We start from the raw sequence: 13,789 nt of genomic DNA, 5'->3' as shown, positions 1-13,789 counted from the left end.
TCTTGGCTAATCTGATAGCAAGACACAATTGTGTTGCATGCCAAGTAACTGACAGTTGATGCAGCTGGTATTTTACACTAAATATCAACTCAACAACAGCTTTTAAGAACAATTTCTCTCCAAGAACAAATGAATCATTTAGCAGGCTAAGTTAATCCGAACTAGCCAACCCTCCCCTGAATTCCAACAAGGCAACTTGTCTGCCATTGTTTCCGAATTTCTTCTAACCTCTCCAGAATTCCTCCACCAGGAAATGTACTTTACAACAGAGGGCAAAGAGCCCAGGCTCTCACGTCACAGTCCCTCTCCTGGCAATACCTCCAGGCTGGTTCCACCGGGGAGCCACATTGTCTGTAAGCGACCCCCTTCATCTAATTCTCACAAACACAAAATGCCCTCTGTTTAGCATGGTACAGGTCCTCTGGGCCCTCCAGGCCATGAAACACCACCCCAGATATCCATTGTCCTCTACTGTGGACTGTTGTTATCGTCTAACTTCACTCCTGCACAAGCTTCCTTTAGCCTCCCGAGCCTAAAACTCTTCCTTTTTTTTTTGTTCAGACATTCAGGAATTCTGTTTAAGGGGCACATGCGGAAGATGATCGGTTGAAAGTGATCAGTCACAGACCTGCAGCGGCACCCATGGAGGCTTTGATCCTCGAGAGCATGTGGGTGATATTTCCCAGTGACTTGGATTGATAAAGTTCCCTCCTTGACCTCCTAATCACACTCGGGGGTACCACGGCAAGCTTTCATCTTCAACTCACTTTTTTCCACTTCTGTTAGAATGAAGACATTATGTTTAGCGCTGCCAATAAAACAAACTGAAATGTTTGGCCGGAACTGCAACCCAATTGGGAATAATCGAAGTAAACTGGAACTTTTAAAGTGAGTTGTCTGAGGTTGCTCAAAACTTGTACAATTAACTGTCATTTATAACATGGCAAGGAGTCCCAGAACATATTCTCATAAACTCATTCCCAAATGGAAATAAGTGACTGAAAATACTGGATACAATGAAAAAATAGTTGTCATTTGACTACATCCAAATGTGGTCCGAGGGATCCGTCATCTGACCTGGTTAATAAAATAGTTATAATTCATTATTCACGAGTTCACACTTACAAATAATCAGATGGAATAAGAGGTATGCGTATTTGGCGTGCTGTCCGAGGGGAGGACTCCGAGCTCGGAATTTTGGCCCAAACCCAGAGTACTCCACCCGTATCTCTGGTTAGGATAGTAACCAGGCGAGTGTGAGGAGACGAGGTGGTGGTGGGATGCAGAAAACTGTCACTCAACATAGGTGAGTCGGCTCTGCATATATTTAAAGGTCTCATCTTTTGCAGATTGGTTAGGCAATTTGAACGTGTTCCTCCCGAACTTTGTTAATAAAACATAATTTCTGGAGGTCACCTAATACCAAATATGACATTCTCCACAGGCTAATGCTTAATTTAAATGGATAGAAACGGTCTGAATATAGTGTTTGCATTTTGTTTTAATCAAAATGAAATCATCGATGCCAACATAGGAACCACATTCACATGTGAGCATGTGAATGTGCATGAAAGGTGGGAAACGGGTCACTACAACACACACAGTGCCTTGAACTGTCACCTAACTCCATAGGTCTTCAGAAGAACCTCAAGATATGGATATCAACCACAACATGTACAGTATCATCTGGTTGTTCATTTAGACAAATCATTTCAGACTTCAGAAAACTCGAAGCGCATTTCATGCTCTCTTTGCTCTATTCAAATTTAGATCTATATTTAGCTTCAAACTTTATTGAATAAGTGATTAGTCACCTATTTCCTTATTGAAACATGTTTTGCTTATGTGCCTGAAAAATTATGCATTACACAAACAGAAAATCCTTTCCTTTCCTTCCTGCCTTCGATTCCCCTGCTAGGCCGAAGAGCTCACAGTATTCTATTTCTCCAGCAGAGGCAGAAATGATATTAGTTGGTACAGTCCCACAGTTTGCCTTCACTTTCAATCCTCCTGCTCTGCCTCAGTTCTTGGCTCAGACTCAAAAGCATTTACCTACCCTGCTCACTGAGCCTTAGCAAATCATGGACAGATGCATCCCTCATAGAGACAGTATGGAGATTATAATGGAGATTATCTTATTTTTCATATGCAAGTTTCAGTGTTGATATCTGTTGTTTCTCCTACAGCAAAAACAGCAAATTGAGACTTTTGCTCAAGTCATCTACTTCTCAGATATTTATCCTGAGAAAAAGACCCAATGATCTCTCATGTGCAACCTTAAGAAAAAGTTCTCAACAATGTCTGAAACAAGCTGCAACAAAAGTCGCTGTCTATTTGCCTCCATCACTGCTGCTGCTTTTCCGACAACGTACACAACAATCTGCTTCTTCTTTGGCTTTTGCCTTGATACTGTGGGTTGCACCATCAACATGCCCGTGGACACTGCCTACTAGCGGTCAGCATGTGTTATTGCACATTGACGTGGACAACGATGCAGAAGTATAAATGAAAACCGACGCGTAGCCTATGGCGTAGAGGTGTAAACGACACAGAAGTGTAAATCAGCCTTTACTATAAATGGGAGAAAGTGCAACACGCAATGTGGCGGAATAAGTCCCGCCTTCTAAATAAGAGCCAATCACCGATTGGTAAAGTCATTGCGTCACTGCAGCTGCCATTAGGGGCAGTTCACACAGAACGCGTTTTTCCATTCCACTGCGCTACTTTTCCATTGTTTTTCAATGTCAACACGTGCTAGACAGACGTCTTTAACCGTTGCGCTCGGGTCCTGGTTTTTTGCAGGGTCTCTAAGTTCAACTTTTAAAAAACGTGTCTCTAGACCTTGCATTTTTTTCCGTTCCAATGACCCAGCGTCTCGCATTTTTAACAGCAAAAACGAGTTCTGTGTGAAGGGGAGGTAACACTGCACTTTTTGTTCCAATAACTTCCATTCAAACACATTTGAATGCGTCAGACCGGATACGCAAACTCATGCGAAAAGTTTTGCATTTCGCTGTGTTCCAAAGTTTAAGTTTGGTGAACTCTAAGCTGCGAATTCGCATCAAGTTAAGACGTGTGACCAGTAGAAGATCGAATAATCTCTTGGCTGAATTAAACAAACTATATCTTTGCAGTAAAGTCGAGGACACTCTACTACCACTAGGTTCTACACTCTACTCTACTAGGTTCTTTACTCCCGCCTTTTTGTTTTTCAAATCTGTAACTGTCAAAGCCTCCTTATTACCGATTTTCTGGAGCTCAGCTATACAACTACAGTTACAAAGCAGACTGTCAACATACTTTCAACAGGTAAATGATTTCTTTCTTAAAATGTCTATAAATTCTAACTTTAAAAATTGTAACAATCATTTCCTAACAATCATGTCTTTTTCTCTTTTAGTTTAACAGAACATGTAGTGTAAGCTTCATTTAGTTTAACAGAACATGTAGTGTAAGCTGTTCAGTTAAGGATTCTCATCTTCTCTTCTCCACAACTTAAGTAACAGAGATATGGAATTTATGATCCATATTGTTAAGATTTTTTTTTAATTATGACTTTATGCCTAAACATACCCAGTCACAAAAAAAAAAAAAAAAAAAAAAAAACTTAAAGCTATGCCATGACTTTATATCACTTTTTCTTTTTAACATGGTAAAGGGCTCATTCTGTCCATTTTTGCTAATTTTGGCCTTTATGAACATAATTATTTTTACATGATCAAATGGAAGAGACACAATGTAACTCTAAACTCAATTGTGTATTTCAGATGCTGTCACGTATCATAACCTCATCATCTGCAGAGAGAAACTGCCACTCAGAATACACACATAATGAAGGACTTAAAGACATCATAGGGGATTTTGAAGATATTTCACTGGAACTTGGTCTTCATTATTATTCATTCTATATTGTGTTCAATTGTTATTTATTAATGTATTTAGCTAACATCTGTTATTAAAGCACTCATTTTTGCTACAGTCTACCATGTCAAAAAATAAATAAAAGTACATGAACAAGAACATGCTGTTTAAAAAAAAAATGTAAACCCAAATAGAGGCAACAAGATATAAGACCAGGCAGAAAGAGGGCAAAAAAACAAAACAATATTAAGAAATAATTTATAAAAAATAATATTAATAATATGAAGATAATATACTAATAGTAAGGAAAATAAATATTGTTGAAAAAGTTATTTATAACACCATTAAGGTTCTATATAGCACTTTCAAAGCATGGTTCTTTATGGAATCTTATAAAAAAGGGTTCTATTTAGCACCAAAAAGGGTTCTGCTATTGTTAAATGCCGAATAAGAGTGTAGGTTGTTTTTTTGGAACTATACGGTTATCCGGACCACACGTGTGTCTTTTAGTCCCGTATAGTCCGTATAGTCATCCCTGATTGGTCTTAACCCCAGTGACGGGTAGGTTTAGGGGCGGGGTTAGGGGTAGGCCATCGTGTGGTCCGGATAACCATATACTGTAGTACCGTTTTTATTTATTTTTTTATTTACATTTTGAGTGCGTTACTATTAGTTATATGTTCAATTCATGTTTATAAAAAAGACGCTGCGGAGCGTGACATCATATCACGACGAAATTTTGCATGCTCAAAGTCTAGTGTGACTGCGGCTTGAACTGGCCCTTAGAAGCTCCGGTTCCAATAAGTGTTTTTAAGTCCAGTCAAATGTTTAAAATTTATTCGAAACCTTGGCGAACAGTTTTGGAGAATTTGATGTTTCCCAATTCAAAGAGATAAGAGCTGCACTTGCAAATCTGAGAGGCATTTCAAAGATGGCCGCCGAGTGAAATGACTTGTCTTAAAGACTTAGCCAAAACTCAGAGATGTCACGAAAACATTTCTCATCAGATTCTTCCAAGACCAAATTATCCAAACTATGCTGTCCACAGTATGCTTATTGTATGTCAACATTTGTGTCTATATTAATTTTAGGAGAAACATCTGAGGCGAAATGGATACGTTAAAAAAGGCAACTGAGAGCTAGTCTCCTGAGCCACAGAATAAAACCTCTAAGCAACAAAGTTTTTTCTCTGTAATCCAAACATTGACTGCGGGTCAACAGGAACTGGAGAGAAGCTCTCCAATGCAGAAAAAAAACAAAACAAGAAGCACACATTAAATTGAGACAAATTACTCTGGGCTTTTCTTCTTAATTAGAGCTTCAAACCAAATCGATCAGCGGGATTGACAGGCATGGCACGCTCTGGGTTTTGAGGTTCACCGCAAGACCTCTGTTGCTGCGCATTCACTCCAAGTCCAAGCACACTAAACAGACGCGTTCAGTTCAGCTCATCTGCACTGTAAACGAGCAACGCGACAACAAAACATGAATTTAGAATTTTACAGGTGTCCTGGGTGTCTGACCACTCGTCCAAATGATGAACCCCTTTAAAGCACATATATTTTTGCAAATAAGCATACATGTTTAAACCGAGATTTAAATGTTTCAACAGCGATAAAAGTATTTTAATCTTTAGACAAAGACGCTAAAACTGATGGGTATAACCATAGCAACAGGCCTACTCTGCTCGCACGCTTTCGTTTCAATATAACAAAAAAATGTTAGTTCTATGTTTAAAAAGTATTTAAAATAAATGTCGTTTAGCCTACTGTTACTGTGCTAGAAGAGGCAAATGGTAATTTGTACTGTATATTAACAGACTGTGGCGGTGTCCAGAAACACCTTAGTCGAGTCGACCACCTGAACATCGCTGCATAATTCGCAAATTGCTTCCATTGCAATTTGTTAGTCTGTAGGCTATACACTGCAAGTTTACATAACCTAGTTTAACATCACACCGTTCAGCACGAACTCATTGAATGTTCACGCGCAGTTCTGGACTCAACGATGATGCGCGCGCTTGTAGGCTACGTTTATTTGATTATAACGGGAGCGTTCAACTTTGTCGCGTGGCACGCCGCATAGATGGGATAGATCTTGGCTACATATACATACTAATAATATATTAGCTAATGAAACAATTAACCAGGTCGCACTTACCGAGAGAAACTCCAGCGTCCCGACATAATCCCGTTCGGTCTTCAGAAGTTCGTTCAAAACACAAACTCTCAAACGAAGCTGTTTCTCTAAATCTTTCCCACTTTCGGCTCTGTGTTCGGCTTTGCTTTCCTCAGTCATTTCGATGGTATTCTTAAGAGTCTTTAGAGTTGCAATAGGAGAAGTTTAAACTAACTGACACCGGCTGGAGGAGGTTTGAAACATGATTTTTTTTAAAAAAGGAGCGGACAAATTCACCAGAACAAATGAACGCAATTCAAAAACAATCTACGAACCGGCTGCATTCAGAAGCAGCATCAAAGTTCAGCACTACTCTAGTCTACACGCCTGAGAAAAGTGTAGTAATGGCTTTTGGACATCAATCAAAAACTTTGGTCCATGTGACTCCCAAGACCTTCATCCTAAATCCAGCCTCCCTCCAGCATGAAAAGGACAGGAAATAAATGGCTGGGAATTCGTGCCAGCACAGTGGGGAAATGTTGATGACATTGGGGGTAATTACAAATGCAAGACTTTCCCAGACTTCAATATAAGTTACATTACTTCGAAAATGAATGTCACTAAAGAGAAGAGTTATGTTAGTTGTGTAATGTTGTCATAAGAAAATGTTTAAAACGTTTCACAGATGCACAGCGTTGGAATGTTTTTTCCACTGTAATACTAAATAATTGTGAGACTTATTTTTTTATGAACTGTTAATAATTGTCACATCTCTATCATAATATAATTCTTAATATTAGCAAATAATTTTTTAAATAAATGTTTTTAATATATAAAATATTCAGCATTTGCTTCTCTGTTGTTTTCAGTTGACTGTATTGTCTTTACTTGGAAAAAAGTAATTTTTTACCTTAACATAAACCATAAAAGTGTCAAACACGGCCAGGGATGCCATCAGGACCAGCAGCCTTGTGGACATTAATCCTGCTCAAAAAACCCCAGTATCCTCATACACACTCATACACAGTGGCTGGACCACCACTTACAGCCACATGCACTTTAATATTACTACTGTATAAATTATTCATATATATCTTACTGTAAATACTGTATAGACAACCATGCTGTACAATACAATACAATAATTATAGTTCTACAGCTGTTATTAATACTTGCATATTGTATATTTATAGTCTGTTATAGTCTTTTATTTATATCCATACGTATAACCTGTTCATAGCCTGTACATAGCTTGTACACTTACTACAGTTATAGCCTGTATATACTTATAGTTATAGCACTCATAACATTCCTTCATACCGTGTACATTGTAACATATCTAATATATCAATATTTTGTAATATATCTATATTCTTGCTAAAGCACTTCTGGATGGATGCAAACTGCATTTCGTTGCTTGTACTTGTGACGTGCAATGACAATAAAGTTGAATTCTAATTCTATTCTATTCTAACATGGCATGCATCAATGAATCTGTCTTTCTCTAAAATAATTTAAAAGTGAGATTGAAGAGAGTTGGAAAGAAGACTTTATGAGCATCATCAGATATGTTCCCACAATTCTTCGCATTCCATATTTGCAAAGATTCAAATTTACCATAAACCTATAAGAAACAATTAATCTCATGGTTTTCTTGTTATTTAACAAGTTTTTAATGTAAGAAAACCCCTTCAAATCCATAAAAGCTGTAAGGATGCCCTGGATGATATTTGACTCTCAAGCATGTAGGTCTCTAAAATATGGCCTGTGCACTTGTATTCTCATAAGCAGGCTGCTTACTTCCCTCTACGGACCGAGTGTTTGCCCTGTGCAGTGTCTGCCAAATTGAAATAGCTCAATAAAATTTGATCAGCCGAGCCAAATATTTAATACCGCACAGTTATTGACTCACTGAGCACAGTATCCTCTGGAGGAGCGCTGGAGTGGTCATCAACTAGCCTGGGTTAAAATGTTATGATGTGTGAACTGATGCATGTTTAGTTTATGAAGACATGGGATCCAGCAGCATCAGAGCTGAGTGAGTGAGAGGATATGACACTTCTTAATGGCTATCAGACACTGCCATCTAGTGTTAGAAAATAGCTTTTACCCCTTGGTCTCAATGGGAAAAACAAAACATTAATTTGTAAACAATAACAGAAATAATTTTAAATGTTATTATGATGCATAGCTGATTATTGTTACAATGTTACAATGTTAATTTTAGTAATACATATTTATATCCCAATTGCTGACATATTCAGATCCCAAAAATGCCCATGTAATTAATTCCATAATTAGTAGCAGAACAATCTTATCTTTCTAAAGGAGTATTTAGAGACTCATGCTTATAAAGAGTATTTCGGCTACAGCAGGGACATTTATACAGTGGCTCCAAAATGTATTTGGATACTTAAGGCAACCTGGATATACTGTATATATATATATAAACAATCTTAAAGTCAAAATGTTTTTTTTGTTTAATGATTTAACAACTGTTATACTGTTCAAAGTTAAGACAAAAAAGTATTTGGACACTTTATTCATTTTTTCAAATGTGGAACATGATCATAGTTAATGTGATGAACATTTAGAGCCATTATGCAAAATTGTTTTTAAAAAAACATAATAATAAATAGCTAAATTTCTTTGATTTTTTTAATGAAATTATACACTTTTAAGGGGGGCTTACATTTCCAAATACTTTAAGAACATCTCTAATTATTCATTGTAAATACTATAATGCTAAACTCATACTGACCAGTAGATGGCAGCTTTGTCACTTCCTTGGGATAAAGAAAGGAAGGAGGGACTGAGAGAACATCAAATCCTTTTACAAATTTCACTGAATTGAACTGACAGCATTCAGCAAATGGTAAACATAAGTTTATTTTATTTTATTTATTTTTATTTAGAGTTTGACAAGGCAGGATACTGAAGAACAAGACCCTGAAATGTATCAAACACAACACATACTCAAGACAACCTTATGTACCTAATAAAAAATAAATAAATAAAATAGGTGGAGTAAAACAGATAAACAGAAAAACCTGAAATACATCAGGCTTCATACAATAAAACCTGTAAGTTATTTATAAAACAATTAAAGAGCACATGGAATAAAAGAAAGTTCATGTATTTTTGATTTACTCCTGGGCACAACAAATTCCCTACACTGCCGTAGTAGATAAGTAGGTGATGGAGCCACAGACAGGAAACAATGCAGTGGTGATGAACTGTCCTTGAGTCATTTAGTAAAAGTACGTATAGTGGCCTCGTTGCGCCTCTCACTCAGTGATGGGAGAGTAGAAGTTGGAACACCTATTATCCGACAGCAACGTTTTTGGACCCTCTCTAACTCATCAGAGAGACCTTTAGTCCAGGGGCGTTGCCAGAGAATTTTTAACGCATGTGCTGAGGGGGTGCTAGATCATTGACAGGGGGAGCTGCGCAATTATATGCAATATATATATATACATATATATACATATATATATATATATATATATATATATATATATATAAATGAGCAAAACTTGGCCACTAAATATTTAATATTCAATTATTCTAATGATCACAATTAAAGTTTTAATTTTATTAAATTGAACAAGCACAACATTCAGCATTCAATCAAATATTCTAAAAGATTTATTATTAATAATAATGTTATTTCAACATACTATCTTGTTATTTCGACATAATATGTGTGTGTGTGCAACAAGCAAGATGTGCATTTGTAAATCCGGTGACGCGTGCATTGATTTTTATTAATAAACTAGTGTTTTCTGTGTCAGTGTCGGCTGTAAAGATGAAGTTGACGATCGCCATATTCGTAGTGAACGCGCCTATAGAGAGAAATGCACATAATGGATTACATAATCAGAGAGTAGCCTATATCTTTTTGTTTTGAATTATTTCGTTTAAAGACATTTCAAGCTTTGTGTATTTGATGTATTTCTCATGTCTGTGAGGCATATGAGTTTCGGTTAAGTTAGGATGAGATGCGCTCCAGTTAACGTGCACTGCATGTGACCACGCGGTCACCATGTCATGATTATATTGCCTGCTATTGCCTTCTTATTTATTAAATCGAGGCAATTGGTCTATTTGTACAAATTGCTGCACATTCAATTAATTCTGAATTTTGCACACACAAGTTGAAATCCATTTGTTCAAATCAAGTTCACGGATAATTGTACGTGCATTTATGAATCATTATGATACTAAAATCATAACAAAGTAGGCTATGCTATGTGCAAAAAAAAAAATCAGATGAGCCCAGAATATGAACGCAATGTTTACACGTTAAGCATTTTCCTCTCATAGAAAACCATTATAAGAACGCTTAATGTGGCTTAATGCAGATTAGAATGTCCCCTTATTATGTCGAAATAACGAGTTATTATGTCGAAATAACAAGATATTATGTCGAAATAACATATTAAGATAATTTTTCTTTTTTTTCTTCAAAATGCGGTTCAGGGCTTCCACAGAATACAGCCTGAATAATTGCTTCCAGAAATTATTTTTGGGGGTGCTATCAGGTTGCTTAGGTCTTTCTTGGGGGTGCTGAAGCACCTGCTAGCCCCTCCCTAGTGCCGCCCATGCTTTAGTCCACCCCATACTGGGCTAGCGTACTCAAGAACTGGTTGTATAAATGTCAAATATACTTTCATTAGAACATCACAAGGGAGACCTGCGTTTTTAGCAACACAGAGATAGTGGATTCTAGGACGCACCTTCGAAATCATGTACTTAATGTGGGCTTCCCACGACAGATCAGAAGAAATTTGAAGTCAAAGCAGTTTAAAGGTAGCCTGACTACGTCAGACTTCCTACTTCCGCTAATTTCATTTCGCTCCTGTAGTCAGTCTGAGATAGCAGCCTATCTTTCAGTTTTCCACCGGCCTGAAAACAGCCGGGCCAATCAACGAACAGAGGGCGGGCTGAGAGCCGTGACGTAGACGCTGATTGTACCGTGGATGCGTAGATTTACTTCACATAATCTCCAAAAGTCATTCACAGCCATGTTCACTCCGGTATTTCGCTCGATGGTTTAGTTTTTGCATCATACATGCGTTTACAGTGGAAGTTAGATGCGGCTGAGCATGCGCATAACACACGCCATAACCAAACGTTATGTGATTGGCTTACGGGTAACCAATGATTTTAAACTTCAGACAAGCGCCCCCCCGCGAGAGAGAAAACACTTCTCTATTATGCCCTTCCAGACTCTGTATACGAAGCAAAGTGAAGTAGCAGAGTCTGGTATTACCAGGCTAGTTTAAAGGTGGGAGCTAATTACATGTTCGATATTACAGAAGAGGAAGGGCAGGGAATGTTTTCGTCTTGCCTGGCGCTTATGACAATGTCCACTGTCTTACCTCCATTCATTGCCAATGAAAATTCCTGTCCCCATTCCGACACTGAATCCAAGGCCTTCTGAGTTAACCCTGGTAAGGATCCCATTAAAAGTTCAGTGACTGTTAAATCATCTGCATATTTCACCGGAATTACTGAAGGAGGCAGACGAGAACCCAAGCTGTTTATGGAGATGACAAAAAGCAGAGGGGATAGAAGTTAACCCTGAGGAACACCAACTGAAATTGGATAAAAGTTAGACACACAGGATCCCCACTTCACCTTTTGCTCTCTGTAACTCAGATAGCTCCTTACACTGAGCCAAAGCGGTCGTCTGACATTCATGTCAGCTAAAGCATAAAGCAGTTGACAATGATCAATTGTTAAAAAGCTCGAGTAAAATCAACAAAAACAGCATGGATGTCCAATTTAGGATTGCTGTTGAGTGTTTCATGCCAGTATTGCAAAATTTGAATCAGTGCAGTGTCAGGTGATCTGTTCACCATGAAGCCATGTTGTGATGGTTGAATTTTAGCTACTGTATCCTCCAGAATGGCATCTCTGAGGATTCCTTCATACACTTTTCCAACACAGCTAAGTAAGGAAATCGGCCGATAATCTGCTGGAAAACTGGGCTTTGTTTTTTAGGAACAGCCTTCACAATATTATTTTGCATGCACGTGTTAAAGATATCACATAGTACCAGTGCCAGCTCCTCATGAAAGGTCTTTAACATCCCAGGAGGAATGCCATCAGGACCAGAAGCCTTTGCTGCCTTCACTTTACGGAGTCTAACCTTAACTTTTCCAGTACTCAAAAAAGGTATACTACAACTGGATAACTTGCAGGTAACCTCTTCCTCAGATGGTGAAATGTGACTCGCATAATCCCACACAGAAGCAAAGTGCTTTGCCAAGTCGTCACACTCATATTGCATGATGTTATGATCCTGAGACACCACATCACTCTTATCTCCTTCCATCCCCATTAATGCCTTCACAGACTTAAACCATTGTTTATGCTTAGTGCTTTGCAGTTCCTCGACCTCATGCTTATAATATTGTTTCTTTGCATTCTTAATTTTTTTGGGCAATAATTGTTTTTAGTTTACTGTAAGATGTCTTATTGCCAGAACAAAAAGCACGCTGTCTGTCTCTGTCTTTTATCAGATCCTTAATTTGTATGGTCATCCAATGTTTATCATTATTTGTGATAGAAACTTTCTTAAATGGAATTGATTTGTCCAAGATATACTTGATCGTGGAAGTGAAGGCACTAACCTTAGCCTCAGGGTCCGTAGCCTCATGAATGTGAAAAAAATCAGTAGTATTCACGAGAAGGCCTATTTGTTTCAGGGGTACGTTTTCAAAAAAAAAAAGTGCTTGATAGGCTTGGTAGGCCAATTTCCAGGGTTTAGCAGGATAATCTCATGGTCAGAGGAGCCAACAGGAGGAAAATGCTCTGGTGACTCATACATGGAGGAAATGCTAGTAAAGATTGAGTCTAATTGGCTGGTCTTACTTGTTGCTCCAGCCACTATCTGTTTCAGACCATGTCTGCTGTAGATGGTTTCAGACTTGTGCTTATTTGCGTCACCGAGTATGACGATTGCGGCCTGCTGGTAGTTGCATTCAATATTTCTAAGGCAACGATCCAGGTACTGAGTGATTAGTATGTCAGGTTGGGCCGTTGCTGAAGAATGCGGGGGAAAATACAGCACAGCAGCAATAATACAACTTCACTCCTTGAGGAAGACGACTGACTGCACATTGGAAAGTAGAAAACCGGGCATTGTTGGCAACTTGGCATTGATTTATGTTGGTTTGTTCTAATGCGAATGAGGTTCTTAGGATGGTAGCAACAGTCAAAAGTAAACAGACTTAGCTCAGTCAGCTTACTCTTAACATCCACTGTTGTCCCACAGAAAGAAGGACGATTTCCAACAATTGTACATATTGAGCGAATGTAATTTTTCCCAGCTTTCTTACCCCTTGGGCGAGATCTAAGTCGTAGAATACCAGTTTGCTGCAGGATGGTTTTAACTTCAGGAGCCAAAGGGGATGCATATCTTTTCAGACTTATACATTTTTTTCAATTATTCTTAAATCCGAGTTGTGTCATTATTGACTTGGGGAAAAACAGGGACAGTTACTTGAATGGTTGCAGTGGAAATTTTCATCCATCCATCAAAATTTCATCCATTTCATCCATTATTTTCATCCATCATGATAAATAATGTCTATAATGAGGATTAATGGGAGGAGAATATCATCATCTTTTTTTCTAACAACAAAAGTCAATGGAAAATATCCACCTGTCAGGTGTATGTTCAGTTTGTTTGTGTTCTATTTTTTTTTCCGTCTGCCTGCCCATCAGTGTTTAGTTTCCATTGTTAATTTAGTAACACACATATTCCCAGTTCTGTTGATTGGTCTCTCTTGTGTATTTA

General features: G+C 38.0%; 1 protein-coding gene across 3 annotated transcripts in view; it reads right to left on the bottom strand.

Annotated features, from left to right (window-relative positions):
* prex2 (phosphatidylinositol-3,4,5-trisphosphate-dependent Rac exchange factor 2) overlaps nt 1-6,475 on the bottom strand; it is a 127,528-nt gene extending 121,053 nt beyond the window's left edge. For all 3 annotated transcript variants that reach the window (XM_082183869.1, XM_082183871.1, XM_082183870.1), the window contains exon 1: nt 6,022-6,475. In XM_082183869.1, the coding sequence (XP_082039995.1) occupies nt 6,022-6,159 (138 nt within the window). In that variant the 5' untranslated portion in view covers nt 6,160-6,475. The remainder of the gene's footprint in view (nt 1-6,021) is intronic.
* Between the last annotated feature and the right edge of the window lie 7,314 nt (nt 6,476-13,789).

Source organism: Leuciscus leuciscus, assembly GCF_965113295.1.
Source record: "Leuciscus leuciscus genome assembly, chromosome: 11".
NCBI lineage: Eukaryota > Metazoa > Chordata > Actinopteri > Cypriniformes > Leuciscidae > Leuciscus > Leuciscus leuciscus.
Note: the sequence above shows the minus strand (reverse complement) of the source record. Positions and strands in the feature narration are given on the sequence as shown.